This window comes from Drosophila elegans, unplaced genomic scaffold, assembly GCF_018152505.1.
Source record: "Drosophila elegans isolate 14027-0461.03 unplaced genomic scaffold, ASM1815250v1 contig_208, whole genome shotgun sequence".
NCBI classification, from domain to species: Eukaryota; Metazoa; Arthropoda; class Insecta; order Diptera; family Drosophilidae; genus Drosophila; species Drosophila elegans.
Genome location: NW_024545578.1, coordinates 22,972,605 through 22,993,111, shown reverse-complemented (window position 1 = coordinate 22,993,111; position 20,507 = coordinate 22,972,605). Strand labels below are relative to the sequence as shown.

The 20,507-nt window shown below is 37.6% G+C and overlaps 2 protein-coding genes across 4 annotated transcripts in view; one reads left to right on the top strand and one right to left on the bottom strand.

Annotated features, from left to right (window-relative positions):
- Nucleotides 1-20,507, bottom strand: part of LOC108136071 (synaptotagmin-5) — a 61,780-nt gene that overhangs the window by 1,963 nt on the left and 39,310 nt on the right. For 2 of the 3 annotated variants that reach the window (XM_017257034.2, XM_017257033.2), the window contains exons 2-7: nucleotides 3,626-4,006; nucleotides 3,295-3,552; nucleotides 1,886-2,375; nucleotides 967-1,247; nucleotides 761-910; nucleotides 52-192 (exon numbers count right to left, since the gene is read on the bottom strand). In XM_017257034.2, the coding sequence (XP_017112523.1) occupies nucleotides 52-192; nucleotides 761-910; nucleotides 967-1,247; nucleotides 1,886-2,375; nucleotides 3,295-3,552; nucleotides 3,626-3,967 (1,662 nt within the window). In that variant the 5' untranslated portion in view covers nucleotides 3,968-4,006. The remainder of the gene's footprint in view (nucleotides 1-51; nucleotides 193-760; nucleotides 911-966; nucleotides 1,248-1,885; nucleotides 2,376-3,294; nucleotides 3,553-3,625; nucleotides 4,007-20,507) is intronic. The other variant, XM_017257035.2, reaches the window with a different exon arrangement.
- On the top strand, nucleotides 10,142-10,722 carry LOC108136080. The gene is made up of 2 exons (XM_017257044.2): nucleotides 10,142-10,434; nucleotides 10,494-10,722. The coding sequence occupies exons 1-2, from the start codon at nucleotides 10,254-10,256 to the stop codon at nucleotides 10,583-10,585; spliced, it is 273 nt and encodes a 90-aa protein (XP_017112533.1). The 5' UTR covers nucleotides 10,142-10,253; the 3' UTR covers nucleotides 10,586-10,722.

The window sequence follows — 20,507 nt, the reverse complement described above, 5'->3', positions numbered from 1 at the left end:
GGCCAACGGTTTATGGCCCAGTCCGGCCAAAAGCTAAAGGCTAAAGGTTACCTCGATGGCTGCATTGTGGAGATAATTTGATTGCAAATTAAACGTGAACGCCTCGTTCCAAATGGGATTGGTGGGATCGTCGGACTTCGTTATGCTAGTCTTCTTTTTCTTAATACGTTTACCGTTTTGAATCAGGTAAATCTAGAAAAAAACCAAAGGATATTTAGATATTTAGCAAAAATATCTTTATGGAAAGCAAAGAGTTGTGTTTTCAAAAATTCCTTTTAAATTGTGAAAATATTTCTGTAGCAACAATTAAACAATAAATTTCAATTTCAGTAAAGTTAATAAGTTTATGATGTTTAAGAAAATGTGTGTAATGTATTACTCATACCAAACGTTTTAAAATTTTCAAATTTAATGTTTTAATAATTTCTTTTTTGCGTCTTCAAATTTAAAATATATTTTTTTTCATAACGCATAACAATATTGTTAGGTTCCGAGCACGCTTCCCAATAATTATTTCTTTCTCAATAGTATGTTAAACGGATGAATTACAAACAAGAAACTAGACATGGCAAACTCAACAGTGCCTCACAAAGTTGAAGCAAAAAACAAACAAAAAACAAGTAAAATAAGTAAAAATAAAATTATCACTAATTTTATGATTTACTGATAAGTTATTATTTAATAATAATTTTAAGTCAATTTTGATTAATACTATTTTCAAGTTATGCATTTCTAGAGGACGTGACATTTCGGTACCCACCTTGACGTATGGTTCTTGAAGAGTGTCCAAATTTCTAGCCTTCATTATGACAACCGTCAATCGCTCAGCCTGTGGTAAATAGTTGAGGGAGCAAAGGAGCTCCGGTCGATCTTCCTTTGGTTTCTTGGTACGCAGTAAGTCTCCCCAGATCTGTAAAGGCATTATTTTCAAGTCTGTCCAATAGCTTCTTATAAACAACTACTAACCTCCACTGACTTGGAAAGATCCAGACCATCCACTGAGATGCGAACCTCTCCGATTATATCGTTGTGCGAATAGCGATCGTAGTCGAGCACCTGGAGGATCAGCTCTTTTCCTTGGAGCTGGTCGCGGGAAACCGGGAACTTAAAGTGTTGGTCAAAGTAGGGGTTCGATTCACCCCGGTGGATGTGCGTCTGTCGCTTCCGGCTGTCGACTTCCGGCTGTAGCATTAACCGGACGTAAGGATCTCGAAAGCCACCCTCCTCAATGGGACTGAGATTGTGAGCTTAGATGGAGTGATTAAAATGGGGTCAGTGGCAGTTCTCGACTTTAGTGTAATCTTTAAACAACGAGTTAATAAACAAAACAATGCAGCAACCCTCTATACCTAAAGTTATAATTAATTGTTAATTGCCACGTAGCAATCGAATCCAAGAACATTGTACGTTAAATCTTCGTCTTCGCGATGGCGATGTTATACACCCAAAGAAAAATCATGGTAAGTCCGAACATTTTTTACTTTGAATTAAATGTTTTCGGTACTGATTTAGCCCCGAGAGTGTTTGTGTTTAAATCATAGTGTGTTACATTTCATATTTATTTTTAGGTATGGAAAACATTAGTTTTAAATTTTAAAAAAAATGTTAGCCTTTAATTTAATTGTTGGATAAACCAATTTAATTTGTTAATAATTACATTGTTTTTAGTTCACTTTAAGTAATGTTCAATGTTTAATTTTACCATGCGGTTTAGAACCAACTTTCAAATTAATAATAACAGCACCAAAACAAAACCAAACAAATATCTGACAAAATTATTCAGGTTTATAACTATAAACTATAAATTATACTACATTTTTTCGATTACATATAGTTTTATTGAAAAAAAAATCTGCAAGCAATCAAGAAATGTAAAGTACAATACCTTCAATCAGATGCACCGTCAGATCGAACAGGTGATAGTCGTACTTCACGCGCAGGTGTAGTCGACCCACGGCGTGGCTGGATTCCGGAGCTGTTAGATAAACGGGTCCGTCCGGCAAACGGTATAAATCCGGTTGGAGGGCGCCCAATGGGGAGGCGGGACCCATAGCGGGATCTACGCCGGGCTGCGATCGTGGCGGTATCAGCAGCGGCGACAGGCAACGCCCGCCGGCCACGCTTTTGCCCGAGCTACCGCCCCCCATTCCAGATCCCCCGGCCAAGGATGCCAGGCTGCTCTGCGAAGGACTGGGTGTCCTGAGGTCACCCGGATCCACCGAATGGGCAGGGCTGCCGCAACGGGCGTCCAAGGAAATGGTGCGCATGGGACTGGGCGATCTGGCCAAGTGGTGCGGAAAGGCCGGCTCACTCGGAAGAGAGCTGCGTCCGTCCGGTCCAAAGGTCCGTATCTGTGGTGAGGAGCCGCGATGACCCTGTGACAATAGCAAATAGAGTTAAAAAGGCTCTTTCAAATAGAATAACTAATCAAAAAAGGGCATACATTTATCTTCAAGATAAACAAACAATCAAACTTATTAACCTTAAGATTTAGTTTTATTAAATCAGGGTATTTTCTTTCTAAGAACAAATAAAGCAAACATATTTTCCTTAACAATATATTTCAAAACATTAGAACATATTTAGTTTCTTAATTTAAACAAATCTGGTATTTCATTTTCATTTTCAAGAATAATGGGGGAAATATATTTTGAATTTTTACCACCAACCAGATTAACTTTCCTTTTAACTTCGAATTTGAGTTTAAAAAATAAGTTAATTCCAATACAGAAACATAAAAAACAAATACAGATATAAAACATGAGAGAACGCTGTACGCATATAAAATAATATTTACTCTTAACCAATTCTAAAATAAATGTTCCGCCGGCAGATGGCGCCAGCAATTCTATTACCGCGCCAATCCACCAAGTCGAAAGCGTCATCTGATGTGGAAAACATTCATGATCGTATATAAGAAAATATAAAACAATTGTTCGATCTGGAAAATTTAACGACTAGTCTTTATTATATGTCTCTACAGAGTTCCGAGAATTGTGGGCGTGGCCAAAATGTAAAATAAAGAATTTTTATATATGTACGGTTTACCTATCACATAACTTCTAACAAATACAATGTAGTCTTTCAATGGGTATGAAAAGTAAATTTTATAGTGAGTTTATAGTTTAAGAGAAACTTATAGATAAACAATAAATTTTTTCTTGATTAAACGGTGATCTATATTTGAGAACAATATTTTAATTGAATTATTTTATGAAAAAGTTTTAAAATATATAGAAGAGTTTTCAGGAGTGTGATTTTAGAAATATATACAAGAGTTTTAATTTGACTCACCGAATGTCTGGATGGGGCGCTGTCCACGCTGCTCTGACTGGAGATGGACGGCGTGCGCTGGAGGCGCGGCGGGAAGGAGCGGCTCTGGTGGTGCAAGTGCAGCGGACTGTGGAACACTTCGGCGGGTCCGCGCAGGATGTCCGTTCCGGTGGCCGAAACCGTGCCCATGTGGTGATGGTTGAGGCCCATGCCGCCGTGCATGCCGTGCAACTGGCTGGCCGGCTGGATGGGCTGGCACTCCTTGGCAATGGCCACCTCCTGGGGGTTTTCCATTAGAATTGAAACATTAATAAGTGAACATATGTAAGTAACCCCCAATAACAATATAAACCTCCGAGTCCGTGGGCAAATCACAGCTGTCGCTGACACTACCGGCCGAAACGCTGCCAATTCCGCTGGTGGTCGAGGTGACCGACGAAGCCGATGGCGGCGGGGTCATGGGCTGCGGTGGTGGGGTCGTGGAGCCCTCCCCAGTGGGCAGGATGTGCACCAGCGACGCCCCGTTTCCCCCAGCAGCGTTGGAGCCACCACTCCCACTCGGCGATCCCTCGTCCGCCGAATTCCGATCGAGGGTAACGCGACGCACCGCTCCCACTCGCTCCTTGGCCATTCGCGACCAGGACTCGATGCGCTTGTGGGCCAGCCAACAGGCTGCCGGACCCAGACCGCTCATCTTCCCAATTACCAAGAGACTGCGGCTAAGGGAGCTGCCCTGCGAAAAATAATGGGTTTTGTTGCTTGGCTGCCTTGAATATTTGCGGGAAAAGGAACCGCTGTTTCACTGCTTTCGCCCTCTGCCACTTTACACTCACAAAAAAAAAATAAAAAGGTTTCAAGCTTTTTTTAATAAACATGTTTGCTGTAAAGGCAACTCTCCACAGATTTGCAAAGTACCTAACACTAAACTTATTAAATTGTTAAAACAAAAGTAGTTTTCCTTTAAGTTACAAGTTCATAAACTAAAAAATTAGCACAAAAAATATGGGTCCCTAAAAAATTCATTAGGTGTATTTATTAGTTGAATAGGTAAATTCTCTATTTAAAAAAAAATATATATGTTTGTCAAGTAAATCAAAAAGTTAAAAAAAAAATTTTTGCTTCCATTGCATACTAATTAAAATTTAGCAAACCCATAGCAAATTATTGCGAGTGCAGTCACACATTTGCCCGCTGTTAATCCGCTTAGACAAATACACTCACATGCCATTAGAGTGGACCAACCACCAAAGAGGAAATGAAACAGGATGAGATGCCGGGCACAAGTGCGGTTTAGGTTGGAAGCCATGAGTTGGCATTAAATATGCCCATGTAGGTCATGGTGCAACATTTTAGCATTCCCACCCATCGATGTTAACAATCCGCTTATCAGAAACCTTGAGTATGACCTTTATAGATGACTTGGAGTAGATTTAACAGAGAAGCGATCGATGAATATTTTTAACTATATTCAACTTGAAACGAGAAACCCGAGTGCAGCCGCAGATGACGCCTTACCTTCCAATTTCTGACAACCAAACACTTGCAACCTCCGCGCAAAATCATTTTTGTAAAACGCTTTGCGGGTGAATAGCAGTCAGGATAGTCAAAAGTTCTCCAATCTCTGCGCACCCATCTCTTCTATTGGTAAGTTGAATGGCAGGTGGCAAATGGAGATTCTTAGGGGAAAACCATGGAAACTGCACTAACGAACAATGTGCGTCAGAGTGGTGGCAGCTCCGCTAACCAGCCAGTTAACTAGTTCTGCCCTGCATCACAATGTGTCCAAAGCAGATAATGCCCAATTATCCGAAAGAAAAGATGGCATAAAACGAATAAAGGAAGAACGCATGGGTACAGTCAAAGCTGACTAATAAGCTTCTAAAACAATCCTTCAGCACTTTATTTTTTACTATTTAGAATGGTGGTACTAAAGTGATATAAAAAGGCCAAATTGGCGTCAAAGAAACAAAGAAATTGTACCGTTTTACTACCTTTTTATTCGTTTTTGTTTTAAAAATTGTGAATTATTCAGAACAACAAGAACCAGTATGAATCACAATGATATTTGTTTAGTTTTAACTATTTAAAGCCCTACATAAATTATTCAACAAAGCATTCAAAAAGTAATTATACATGAAATCAACGACAAAGTAGGACCACGAATTTTTCAATACAACGCTAATCAATATTTACTTTACCCATTACTTATTGACTAAAAGGCTATTGTAATTGTATTAAAAAGTGTCTAACGGGTAAAAGTATATATATTCTTGATTAGGATCAACAACAGACACGAGCCATGTCCGCTGTTTGTCCGTCTGTCTTTTCGTCTTTCTGTCCGTCTGTTTGTCCGTTTAATATTTAGGGTCATATTTGTTTTGAAATTGCTAAGCTTAGTTACATGTATCTAATATTCGGGGCTCTTGTTTAGTTTCAATCGCTTTATGTTCCAAGAGAATTCTTAAGAACGTGCCAATTCTTTAGAATAAGAAGATTGAAAAAGGAATAATTTATAGCGTTTTGATCCACCTCATAGCTAAGTTTAATAGTTTAAATAAGAAACAAAATGTGTCACCACTCTTCAAAATAAAATTATTGAATAGAGTGACACTTTCGTTGTCCTCAAAAAAAACCACAACTTATTTTACTCGCTTAATCTTTATAAGCCCAATTAATGACAATGAAATGTGAACCGTTTAAATAGTAAATTTCCTGAAAAAAAATGCCAGGAGACATAAGACTAGACATAAAGACCAGTCCATAATATCGGCATCTGCTGATGCTAATGAAAGTTGTATTTTAACTGCTTAATGCTGTTTCTGCAAATTTCTGGTTAATATTAGACAGCCTTCTACAAGCACATAAATATGCAGAGGACGCTCGATATCATGAATATGCAGACGAGGCATTCTCCGGCAAACCTCACAATTCCCCAGCGGTCGATTTATCTTGCAGTCCGCATTTCGATTTCGCCTTTTGCATTCCATTCCACTCCCAGAATTTTCACGTTTTTCGTTACGCAGCGTGACGAATGGCGAAATGCGAATTCATTGGCATTTGTACACGCCCAAGTGCCGTTAAATAGTTGGGAAAAACAGGGAGAGAGTACCCAAAGTCGGGGAACTCGGACCGGGAAGATCCGTCGACGAGGGGTTGCTCAATACAAAAGTAAACAAAAAACTTATTTTTCAAGTATTAAATAAATTAAATGAAATTAAGCACGTGTAGCGAATGACATCAAAACATGGCAACGACCCTAGAGAAAGGGAGAGGGCTGCAGAGTGCGACAGAGAAGGGACGAAATCAAGGACCAACCCTCAAATTAGTTTGGGATAATAAAAATGTGCTGCTCGGTCAAAGAAAAATGTTGTCCAAGTCTTTAACGCACACTGACAGCCCGAGCCCTAATGTGCTTGTGTGCGGTGTGTCCTAGATCTTCTAAAAGGATTTTTATTGATTTCGTAACATTACTCTGAGTTATTCATCACTTTCATTGCTCTGGCTGTCGCCAATTTGGCTGCTGATTTTTCAGGGAAAGTAGCACACATATTGTACAGCTGTTGGAAAAAACACGACCTTAGTTTCAATTGTAAGAAGGTTTTGGTTTGGACAAAATATTATCTTTTAAGTAAAATAACAGTAAATAATTGAATAAACCAATAGCTTCTAGACAAAGATATAGCTAATTTGGCAAACAAACTATAAAATTTAAATTATGCTCCGAACAAAAAGGTTTATATAATTAATACTAAATTACTTGCGTCTCTTCTCCTTCGTTTCCAAAAAAATGTTTTCCTAAAAAGACTTTCGAAAAACTGATTGAAGAAGAGTAATTATAATTATGAATTATGAAGTACAATTTTATACACATTTTTGTTTCTGTTAAACTTCAATTAAAATAAGTTCTGTTGAAAGCTCCATCCTACAAATTAATACTAATTATCGGTTAGAGCTCAGACCAAAAAGAAAAATATTAAGAAAACTTATATTTTGGGGTATCATATAAGTCGTAGGGGTTGGGGTTGCTTACCGAGAACTGAGCTATTATTAAAACCTCCCTTTAAGGTATGTTGGTTACAAATATATACAATTTTCCTTTAACGTATCCTATTATTAGAGAACTGAGTAGGGTTCTTGTGAAATTAATATTTTTGATTAAAACTTGTCACACGGACTCCCATTGATGTACTTCCTCTACTAATAAGAGAGGATTTCGAATAATAAAATAAACAACTATTTTCACCCAAAAGCGACAACATAAGCTAGTAATTTGGGCGTCAAATTCGGAGCTCTAAAGTGTGCTCACTAATCCCCCATTGATACCCTTGAGTGTCAACCAAGTGTATTGCACAACGTCGGGAATTTAAGGGCGAGAACTGCAAAAACATCAACGATAATTCCATTGAAATGCAGCCAACCGCACCGTTGCTAATTGACACCTATGTAAACTGCAATCAAAGCGACAAACAGCCAAGCCCACACTTTTCAAATTTCTCACCCCATACCAATTGAAAATGAGCGAAAAATCCCAGCGAAAATACCCCAAAAAAAAAGGGAAAATTTAAACGGGGGGTGGCTGGAATCTCAAACTCAAAGGCAGCCGCATTCAGGACCAAAAAAAGGTGCTGCATGTGGCAAATGCAACACATCATCAGCGCATCAATGAGCTGGGTTCCAACCCTCAGGACACTCGAGTAGATAAATATGAAATTGAAATTTTCCGGTTTGTTTGATATTGCTGAAGGATTGATTAATGGGATTTACTCGCCCACTTCTTTGTAATATACTGCCCTTAGCTTTCAACTTTTCTCTTTCGCATTTCCTCTTCTGGTTGATATTTTTCCTAGAAGCTCTTGCTGGATTTCTCTGCTCTTCACTGTCAGTTATGAGCTAAAACCTTTGGCTTCAAACGTTAAAGAAACGTATGTACATATGGGAACATGGGCACTTGAGTATATATAAACACGATAATGCTTTCATCCAGCTCAGCTCAGACCATTCTGACACACTTCAAAGATGTTTCTTTTAACTAAAGATTGCACATAACGTCCTTGAAATACTTATGGATTTATAACGATGAGCTCATATAAGGCAGAAGCAAAAATGAATTGAATGTTGGACGTGTTAAGTAAAACCAGATTCAAGGGAGCCGCAATTGATTTCTTGAGTTTAGAAAAAAACTACTTAATTAACGGACTGAAACTGTATCATAAAGCTGCCTTGATTTCTTGAGTTTAGAAAAAAACTACTTAATTAACGGACTGAAACTGTATCATAAAGCTGCCTTAGAAAAATATCTAAGAATACTACACTAAGAAAAGTAGAAAATTTCGGCAAGCCGACGTTTTTATACCCTTGCAGAGGGTATTATAATTTCAGTCAGAAGTTTGCAACGCAGTGAAGGAGACGTCTCCGACCCTATAAAGTATATATATTCTTGATCAGCATCACTAGGCGAGTCGATCTAGCCATGTCCGTCTGTCCGTCCGTCTGTCCGTCTGTCCGTCCGTTTATATGCAAACTAGTCTCTCAGTTTTAAAGCTATCTGCATGAAACTTTCCCAAAAGCTGTCTTTCTATTGCAGGTAGTATATAACGAACGGAACGAGCCAGATCGGACGACTATAGCATATAGCTCCCATAGGAACAATCGGAAAAATAAATGAAAAAAAATTATAACTTTGCTGTTTTTTAATTTTTTGTTTAGTTCTTCGACATTTAGTAATGGTTAAATATTTCCGATTTACGGTTTAAATTTCATCAAAATCGGACGACTATAGCATATAGCTCCCATAGGAACAATCGGAAAAATAAATGAAAAAAAATTATAACTTTGCTGTTTTTTAATTTTTCGTTTAGTTCTTCGACATTTAGTAATGGTTAAATATTTCCGATTTACGGTTTAAATTTCATCAAAGTCGGACGACTATATCATATAGGTCCTATAGGAACAATCGGAGAAATAAATGAAAAAAAATTATAACTTTTCTGTTTTTTAATTTTTTGTTTAGTTCTTCGACATATGGCAATGTTTAATTATTTCAGAATTATGGTTTAAATTTTATCAAAATCGGACGTCTATATCATATAGCTCCCATAGAACTAATAAAAATATATAAAATAACTATCTAATAATTGAGCTGCAAATCATCATAGCTTCACTGTTTTTCAGTATATACTCAAGTAAATCATAATTTAAATGTTTTCAAAAGTATTTAATTCATGCAATAGCTGCAAGGGTATATGAACTTCGGCTTGCCGAAGTTTGCTTTCTTTCTTGTTTATAAAAAATTTGGATCGGACGACACTTTATCAAGCTGTTAAAGGAAATAGTTATTTAATTTGCAAAATCATAATTAAATCCAATTAAGCATAAAATTGTATTGCAAGTCGACACGACTACATTCGGTGGAAAGCCATTTAATAGAATATTCGTTTTTTGTTATAGCTACAGGGGTAACTAAGCTTTGGCCTTCAAATTTTTGCTTTTCTTAGAATTGCTTATTTTCGCAGGAACATTTTCTGCACAAAGTATTTTTTTACAAGGTCTTCCGTCAAATTGGATAATGACTTGCCTTTTGCTTCCAAGAAATGTCATTAAATACTTTCATATAGGGTTTTGTCTTTAATTTTCTCTTGTTTTACAAAGATTTTTGTATAGAAATATGAGGAAAAAATTATTTTGAATCCGGTGGAAGTTTTTCGATTAAAAGTGTTTGTATTTTGGTGAGCGCGTGCATCGTAGTTCTGCTGCATTCTAATTAGTTGCTCAAAGTCATTAGAAACTTGTTGCCGCATGAAGGCAAAGGGGGAAAGTTTAATGGAAAACTTTCGATAAGTAGGCTGCGATAGTTTTGCACAATCTTTTAATGTCTGATTCTATCAGTTTCTTTCCCGTTCGTCAGCATTTTTCGTTCGCAATCAGTTACAAAATTGTGTTGTTTCCAAATTGTTGGTTAATTCCTTCAGAAATATAGTGTAATGGCTGCTCGTCTACTCAGTATCCTCCAATTGGGCGGGCACATCCTGCCCAAACGAAAGTTTGCCCATCAATCACTGTTTTTTGCAAGGGGAATGTCTAGGAGGAAGCACCAAAGTCAGAACACTGAGAAAGGCAAAAAAACTTGTCCGAAAAATCAGTTTTTCGGTGGATGCTTTAAGAGTGGGTCAAAACTTTTAAAAGCACTTTTAGTTGTTACAGCTTAGCGATCTTTTTCTTAGACTCTGAACCTTTTAGGAGGGAAAACAAGAAGGAAAAAGCCAAACGCTGTCGGGATCCTTGCAAAGACGGACCATGCCGCCCAGAGAAGTAGATGACTGACCTCTAAAAAAGCTGGAAATAACCAAAGTTCTTAGCCTTATAGCTTTCATTTCCAAATGATTACTACAGTTACTTTTGAACAGAATAAAACAGGTCGCCCAAAAATCGTCTTAGCCATGAAATAACCAATACATGTATTTTACTTGGAAAGATTGGCTTGTATTGGCGATATTTCTATAAGTGAAGAACGATTTGTTTAATTTGAAATATAATCTGTTAGTTTAAAGCAAAGAAAAAGACGTTCCAATCCGAAATGGATCGTAATTACATTCTTAATATTATTTTGTGTTCGTCAGCATATATTTTTTTAAGTTTTCAAAAAAAACAAGCTTAAATTTTAAGGTTTTTGTAAATTTATAAGATTAAATTTAGCGCAATTAAACCCCATTTTAATCCCATTATACCAACATGCTTGTTAAGCACTAACTGTTAAAGCTTAAAGTTAAATTTACACATAATCTTTTTGCCCGCACTCCGAGCACACAAATAACACTTTACATATGTGCGGTTTCCCATCTGCATTTGAAATGTATGTAAGGAGACGTGTGTGTCATAGTCGCAAACAAAGGATACGTGAGGTTGTCCGGTGAAAAATGCTCAGCATCTGTTGACACCTGAATAGGAGGAGGTGTCTCTGGCCCCAGCCCGCCCCCTATGATTTCATGAACCCCCCCCTTTTTGGCTGTCAACGGCAGACAGCGCTCGTGACCGTGCCCCCTTCCCCCACCCCCCCAGAGCTCCTGTTGTGGTGCATACATTTTAATCCTATTAGCACAATAGTTACTGTTATTCCATATTGCAGTAATTTTTCTAGATTGCTCTCCCTGCCACGGACACGCCAGCAACAACGCATGCCACTCCACCCTGACGACGTCCTTGAGCTTGACCACCAGCACCACCGCCCCCTAAAAACCAAGGCTAAGCCCAGCCCACATCTCTGGGGGAAATGGAAAACGGGGAATGGGGAAATGGGGAAATGGAGAAATGGGGAAATGGAAATTGTCATCGCCGTTTTTGTTGTTTCAGTTTCTGTTTAAGCTGGTGCTGCTCCTGCTTTTTTATTGTATGCACAAATATCCTGCGGTGTTGTCTGCTTGGGATTCCTGGCCAGGACACTAAGGTGTGGTCCTGCAGTCTTCGAATTGCTGAGCGCTGAAAGCTATTTTGCGTGGTTCGTGCAGGTGCCAAAGGCTTCAGCTGCTTAAATGTGGCCCAAGTCGGGGCAAAAGTGGCTACACTTGGTCAGTGAAAGGCGGTGACGAGATGGCAAAGGCTTTGGCTCGCAATGGAAAAGGTTTTCGCATTCCTGAGTAGAGATTTACTGAGGCTCATTTGAATTCCAAAGAGAGTGAAGAAGGAGCAGGTTAAGTGCTTCCACAAAGTTGAAATAAACCAAGGAGGATATGAGTTTTGTTTAGAAGTAGAATTTCTACAATACCCATAAAAATTATCTCTGGCTTTAAGCGCTTTTAAATCAGAGACTTTTATAGTGACTAAATTATTCCTATGCAATCCAAACTATAAAAACGGAAGTAAAATATTTTGATAGGATAATTAAGCCGCACAAAATGTTAATCATTAAAAAACAAAATTGTATTAATAATGCCACACCCAAACAAATTGTCATAGAAAATACACTGTTATCACATGAGTCTTAAACTATTGGGTATGAAAAATTTCTCAAAAAATGTGTATTAAATTATTACCACAAAAATATCTTAAAAAAATTTATGCGGTTTAAAAACAAGGCCTTAGAGTACAGTTTAAGACTATTTGGTATCGAAATTAAACCAACAAATAAAGAGGTTATTTTATTTAGTGTTCAACTAATAGATATAATTTGTTTTTTGGGTGCAATTAAATTTAATTTTAAGTTTTCCGAACTAAATGAAATACTAATTAAAACTAATTCTTTTTTTTTAAGCAAAACAAACTTTTTTTAACATGAAATTTATTTTAGAGATCTAAGCTTCAGGAACTAGTTAGCTGGCAAACTCTTTCAATTTAATATTAGCCTTTTACAAGCCATCACTCCATTTAAATGCTAATTTATTTAGTTTCAACTTTCCCAACTGTGATATGTGTTTAGAGAAAACTTTATAAACTGACATGTGTCCGTTTGTGGAAACCACTGACAAACTCATTAGGACCTTAGAGCCAGCCCAACGGCAGGCTAGTCTTTGGGCCAAAAAAAAGGACAATTAACAATCAAATTAGGTATGCACATCGCCGTTATTGTAGTTTGGACAAAAGCCAAACAATTGGCCGGGATAACTTTTGACACACGTCGTCTAAGCCGTAATCTGAGCCGGGCCAAAAGGAGGAGTCGGGAATCCGGAATCGGGTATCAGGAACAAGGATTCCGGAACACGGAACAAGGAACCAGCGGCAGACAAATGAACGGCAAACAAACACACAATAAGATTTCCGCTGCATAAGTCTTTTGTAATCCCATTTAAATAATTGCGACCAACAACAGTGGAAAAGCGGACGAAATGGCACAAAAACCAAATCCGCAAATCTCTGCCTCTAGCCGGACGGACAGACATTTGAGCGTGGCCGGAAATTAAAATGTAAAACAGCAGCTCATTATACGCTCACCTACACATACACACACAGACACACAAAATGGACATAGTGGGCGGTAGGAATGGAAAGATGGAAATGGGAAGGAAGGACTCTCTGCCAGGACTCACTTACACTGCAAAACGGTAATTCATCTTGCACTTTTTGTGGCTTAAAAGAAATTGGGTTGCTCGGTTTTACTCCTTCCGTGCGTGCACTTTATGATCCTGCCACACAATTTTTGCTGCCTGTTATTGCCCGACATTTATGGGGGTTATATTGCGGAAAGAACCTAGCGTGCCAACTTTGTACTCCGACCTTGATGCACTTTACTGGCCACCCAGCCCTCAGTATAAAACTATATTTTATTGCAACCGCTAAAAAGCGGATGGCACGATATTGATAGGGACTTTGATTTAAATCCGGGTGACGCAGTTTTCCAAAATGTTCAAATATTATAAAAATAATCTTTCCTCAAATTTATTGGCTTTGCTGACTATTCTTGATTCACACTTTTTAGCAACATTTTTCAATTTTTTGACATTGTATATTATTGTGTGATACGAAAAATTGTAGTGTTAAAGTTTGAAAACAACCCATAAAGTATTTGTTACAATAATCATAAAATTATTATTTTTGACAACAATGATTTTTATAATAATAATATTCTAAATATTTTTAATCAAGTTGAAATTAATTGTATATTTAATGGCTTGTGTATAAATTACAAAAGACAAATAGAATTTTTTATTCAAATAATCCGGAATTCTACAAATTGTAGTAACTGACATAGTACTTTATCCAATCCTTATTTTTTACTGCCACTTAAAAACTTTTTCGACGCTAACACAAATCGCCGTTAAAAACTTAAAGTTATGCATTACCAGCAGGCACACAAACCGATATAGTAAGCCATAAAAGCTAAACGGAGAATAAAATAGTTTAGCAATAGCCGCCGGTTGCAACAAGTTCTGCAAGCATTAAAGAACAAATGTGCTGGGGGATTTTCAACAGTTTTGAGCACATATTGTTCAGGAAAGGCGGTGGGAAATGGCGCAGTTATTGTGTGGCGAGAAAAACCCCGATGCAACACTTGTCCTGGCCGGGGAAACTGCCGATGATAATCCGCTCATCAAACGTCAATACAGCTCTCATCGCTTCTGGAGGAAGGGAGTGCTCAGAGCCCGGATGCCTGTCTGTCAACTTGTTTACAAAGGCGAGATGCGAACGAGTCCTGCCGCAGTCCTTGTGGGGATACCCGGGCGTAGAGACAGGACCTCATCATCCGTAGCCACCCGGAGGCAAGAAATTAATCACCAATACAATGGAAATTGTGCGGCTGCAGTGCATCGATTGCATTTAGCGGTGGCAGCTTTTCCTGGTCTCTTTTCCTTAAACCATTCTACTCGAATCTCTGGTAAATAACCCTGCGGCCACACACAGTGGCTTATTGGGTGACTGGGTTTGCCGGAATGTGTTTAATGCTATTTGCCCTATTCTCAACAAAGTTTTTGTGTAAAGCTATAATCTGGTTGGAATCGTAATTATGGGATATTTCCCACAAACATGTTTTTGTATGAACGATAAGTTCATTGAGATTTGGATTATATATTTTGGGAATTGTGCCACTTAATGGGTTACCAGTAAAAAGGGGTTTCTAAGACAGGATTTGTGATTAAATTTTACTAATTTTCATCGTCCATACACAACTTTATAGCAAAAAGCACGAAAATGCAATAAGGGACTTTTTACTTGAAAAATAATATGTACACTTAAATATGAACTAAATCATATAATAAGTATAAATCTATTAAATGTGTTTTATGAATGAAATATAATAATATATTTTCATAAAAACGGATGGGATAAAGGCTTAACATGTGGAAGTTGATAACCTGGTTACTTTTTTTCAGAATATTTTTTTAAAGCTTGAACTGGAATAGTTTTAAATCTATAATAATTTCAAATAACATATTCGAAATTTGATGCCTTAAAAATTGAATATTTAATTCACACATTTGCACTTTTCAATAATAACTGGGTGCTCCTGAGTATGTTTTTCCCACTTTAATGTTATTAAAAAGATTTCTTTTAAACCAATTATGGTAAATGGAATTAATTTTACCCATCCACACTCATGAATGGCACATTTTTTAACCCAGTTACTTGTCAAAATCTGTTAGCAAACTTCCTTTATTGACGACTCACATGTGCTATCTCGACTAGTCGACAATGGCAGCCTTCTCTGCGGTTTAAATCAAAACAATATCAGATTCAATATTGCCATAAATAAATACAATGCAAGCCGGGATATGGGGAAATGTATCTGGCGAATGTCTTGCAAATCGCTGTGCGAAAGGAGCCAGGAAGGGATCAAAGCGAACCAGCCGCCTTTCGACAATTTGGCCATTTAACCCTTCGCAAATCAAAGGACTATTGTTTGGGGGCCCGGCAGTAGAAATACAGAAATTGCACGGCGATGCATTGACATGATCCGATTTGCCATCTTTACCCATTCAGGGAGATGGATGCTGATGGCGACGGAAAATGTGTGTTGCATGCAGCTAGTTATTTGCCACCAATCTTGTTAGGGACTAAGAAAAGATTTGCCCGAAGAGCATTCGTCTGTGACTCAAATCAAGGACATTCAGCGCCTTGAATCCAATCTCTTTCTCTAAGGACCTCCACTCACACTACGAAAATTCCCTCGTGGCACAAACTTTTCCAAGCCCCTTAAATGCTGTGACGTCAATGGCCTCGGTGTCTCGGTTCAGCTGTTTATATGTTGACTTTGCCCAAAAGAGTTTCAATTAGGCGCACATTTTCTGTTCCAAAGTTTTAAATATAAACAAAGCCCATCTAAAATTCGGATGTGTTTTTTCTCCCATCGCAGGGATAATTTCATTTGGCTGAGCCAACTTCAATTTTGTTGGACAGTTGATTTTTGACAAGGGAATGACGAAAATTAGTTAGACGATAATAAAGCAGAGTGTAAATTCATTCTTGCAAAATTGTAATTTACGAAAAACTTTGATGTATTTCGATAGGACATGTTTGGGTATTTTATGAAACCGCTAACGCTGCCAATAATGAGTTTATTAAGGCCGAAATAAAATCTCCTCATAAGCCGAAATTTTCATAAGAAAGGAGAGTTTATGGTATTCATACTATTTACTATAAAGAGATTTAAAACTCAATTAAAATGAAAAACCGTTTTTATTAGGCGGTAAAACCACTTGATATAAATAAGATAAACTATTCAGAGAACACACATTAATTTGGAAATAACCACAATGCAAATTGTTTTGGGATAATTTTGTCCAAAATTGGCGCAAATATATTCTTTTTAATTAAAATAGTTGCTCTATAATATGCAGGTAGTTTAATGTGCCAGTAATAATAATTTTAATGCAAAGTTTGGCAATCAGTTTTTGATGTTTCCCTGAACCTGATGGACATTTCAATTGTCATCTTCTGAAGGACAAATTAATTATTTGCTGAAATTTGGTTGCCATTTGCTGGGGCAACAGAGCAAAAACTTTTAGCCCCACCATGACAAAACCACCTCCAATTCGAGTTCTCATCCTCCCCATTAATTCTCCTGCTCAAAAAGAACCTGACAAATCGATGAGTTGGGTTGTGTGAGTGCTCGGCGTGTTCGTGTGAGCCCAGAATCGTTATGAGGGCATCATTTTTGGCTTTCATCTCTCTGTCGCTGGGTTTTCGCCTTCCCCTCATTTCCACTCACCGCCATTTCCCTGGGTTTTCCTCGCCGTCAACTGGATATAAAAAATATTTTGAAAACTTTTTGCTTGCATAAGGCTGAGTGCTTGATGTGTGCGGTTATATGGATTGCGGCCGTCGGCCATGGCTCAAGTCAGGAATCAGGTTTCAATATCTCGAAAGGCGCTGCAAATTGCCTGCGAAAATCTATTGCGAATTTTACGTGATTTCTCCTTCCCAGATCTCACGGACGTTTTATGGAAATCCGTTTGTGGAAATATACAGAAAATGCCTGGCTCTTTTATTGCATTCGAACTTTTTTGTTATTCTTTAATTTGATTTCGTTTCTTCTTTGTTAATGAAAACGATGGTGTGTTTCCATTTATTTCACCAGGAAAATGGAAATATTTTAACATTTGTTGGAAAAGTTGTTTAAAAGAAATTTTAAATATTAAATATAGAAAGCAGAGGAAAAGTTTTATATGTATATTTCTTTCTTTGATTGACAACCACTATTGATTTTGGTCGACTGCAATTCCCGCCTGAAGCCCAATAGCCAGCTGTACGTGACTTTATTTTCGATTTAGTGGGCGGCTGGTGGCTTTCACTACGCGCCGTCATGCATCTTAATTGCATTTGCATATTGCACCGACCATAAGTGCATTAAGCCCGGCCAGAACTCCCATCTGATGCTGCCTCATATCCGCACTCACACACATCCGCTGGCTCGTCACGGCCATTGTTTATTGTTTATTTATTGCGCTTTTAATTAACTGCACTCTGTATCTGTGTCAGTTTTTTGCCCATTCGAAGGCCACCCACTTCAATTTTCCCCTGCCTGTGTGTTTGACCTTTTTTATGGATGACTTGAGGTTTGGTTAACAACAAAAGCATATTGACAGAGTGAGTGAAGAAAGTTCCTGTCCAGATGTTAACTAGTCAATTGAAAAATGAATCTTTTCATGGGCAAATTGCATTGAAAAACATTTTTAAAATATGTTTAATCTTAAGTATTTCCAATAACTGTTAAATATATAATTATTTATTGTTAATAAAACCAAAATTAAATATAATTATCAATATATCCCTTTTAAATGTAATTCACAGGCTTAAAACGATCAAAAATTATAGTTTAAAAAAATCAACTACCTTATTAATATTTATTTAAGCCTGAACAAACTGATTTTGCATCAGTGAAAGCCCTGAATAAGCTGGTTGTGACACAGTTCACTTTAAAAGTTTTTTTTTTGAAACGTTTTTATACCCAGTTACTGTTCACATTTGTATCTCCATTTATTTCATATTTTTTACGGGTGAAGGCAATCAAATAAAAACCAGCAGACCAATGTCCAACGGAAATCAAGTAAACTAATTTAACTGCCGGACACATCACACTTTCGAGATTGAATACATGCAAACTGTTCATTTGTACGTGCAATCATTTGAATACATCATATTACAAGTCCACTTCTTCACCTGAAAGCCGTTTGTGCACTCTGAAAACTATACCTCTATCGACTAAGATCCAAAAATGTTATTTATTTCGATTTATTTGTTCATATGAGAGCTATAAAACTTTATTTTTAAGCACATTACAGATCAGGTTATTCCGGTGAGAAATATACAAAAATTATGTAATATTAATGATACTTATCAAAGTGTTTTTTAAAAAATTTTACATTTTTAAATGATTTACATAAGTATTGTATTGAATTGAAAAAAGAACTATATTTAAAAGAGCAAGCATTGATCTATTTTTATTTGGGTATTGCGGCTATAGGGAAAATATGATTTACCCAAATGAAAGTAAAACAACGCTTGATTAGCTTTTTTAAATATCGTAAGTAAATAAAAGAAAATGTGGCAATAGTATTGCGACATTTTCTTTTCATTTACTATGATAAACCTTCAGTTTTTCCTGGTGTAACTATGACCAGTTACAGCTTGTTGAGCTTTTCGACGGAAATGCATTGGCTAACCAAGAGGGAAATGGGGACGAATGGCATGGGATGAATATACTGGGGGCGGGGATAACGCAATCAGCTCATACATATGCAATTTGCATGCATGAGTACTCCCTTCAATGGGGGCGTATGTGTGTGTGTGTGTGTGTGTGTGTGTGTGTATCTGGGCAACTGCCAGGGCTGAAAGATATTTGGCTTAGATGCAGCCAGAATGCAGCTCGCTTGCCAAATTAAGATTTACGACTTGCATGCGAGCAGTCAACTGGAAAGATAGAGAAGAAGTAAAGTCGGAAAAATAGGGAAAAGAGGGAAATCCAAATGCAACTGTCTCCTACACGCGCAGCTGAATATCCCACTTGAATCTACTCATCCCCAGTTTTTTTTTTGTTTGGCCATATCCTCTTGTTTTCTTGGCCCGTGACTCGTTGCAGCCATTTTCGTCCTTCTAATTGTGACAAATTGTGTGGCATATGCAACATGTTCTACGTGCGTGTGTGTGTGTGTGCCAACGCGTGTCACAAGGTCTCTCACTCACACACACTCCCTATCTCTGTCCCCCGAGCTGCCATTTATTGTTATCCACAAAATGCTGACATATTTTTCTATTATACGCCGCTTCATTGATATAATTTATGGAGTCCCTTCTAGGCAACCGTATATACAGAGACTGCGAAGTATAGCTCCCAGAAGCCTTTCGTGTGCGTTTTTAATAGGCGATGAAGGGGGATAAGGTTGCTGCTCAAGCACGTGAGCAACAGCAGGGGCAACAATAACATTTATTAGGCGCCCGGGAGCAGAGATGACTGCCTAAACATGTCCTGATTTCAATTCACATTTTACACGAAAAAAAGAATTTACAAAAAAAAATCTATAACAAGAACATGACTAGTATAAAAACTATTCAAATCCACAAGGGATAAATAAAAAAATCAAACTCAAACTTAAAACAATAAAGTTTATATGAAAAAGGATTTTAATAATATATAACCTTCGTTCAAAACTTAAAAGACTGATAATGGAAACGAAATGGTGTTTTCTCTCTCCTCTCTTTAAAAGACTTTCTGATAAAAAAACACCAATTTAACTTTCATGATTTTTTATGGTGTAGGAGCTTGCCATCATCTCTGGTTAACAGCGAAATTCCCCTGCCACAAAACCAGGCAGATGCTCCATTAACGCTCCCTGGCAGGGAAGGGACTGCCACCCAACGAATTTGTGCACTCGCCTCATTCGTTATCTATAAATAATTATATTAACTTTGCTTTTTGCTCTTGACTAGGCCTAAGCACAAGAGGGCGGATGGAAGGACGGCCTACAAGGACTCATCAGTCAACGCGCTGCAGTTTGGGGCTGGGTTTGGGATTGGGATCGGGATTGGAACTGAGTTCTTGAGACCGCGCCTAGAATTCAACGCGTGGCACAGGGCGCATACGAAATTTTTGCGGCAATCCCTCGAAGAACAGAAAAACAGCGAAGACACACACAAAAAGAGACCAAGGGGAAAGGGCCAAAAAGCATTTGGTAATATTCAACAAGAGCACACTGACCGAATAATATAAGGAAACAAAGCTACTTATGTATTATCATCAAACAAAGGATTTGTTTCAATTTGATTTAAATTTATTGATGGTAGAGTGTTAAACATGAAAAACAATTAAATAA

Excerpts from the sequence above, each read along its gene's own strand:
- LOC108136080 (XM_017257044.2), top strand. The coding sequence starts at position 10,254 with ATGGCTGCTCGTCTACTCAGTATCCTCCAATTGGGCGGGCACATCCTG. Across the intron at positions 10,435-10,493 it reads TTTCGGTGGATGCTTTAAGA|ACTCTGAACCTTTTAGGAGG; the intron begins GTGGGTCAAAAC and ends TCTTTTTCTTAG.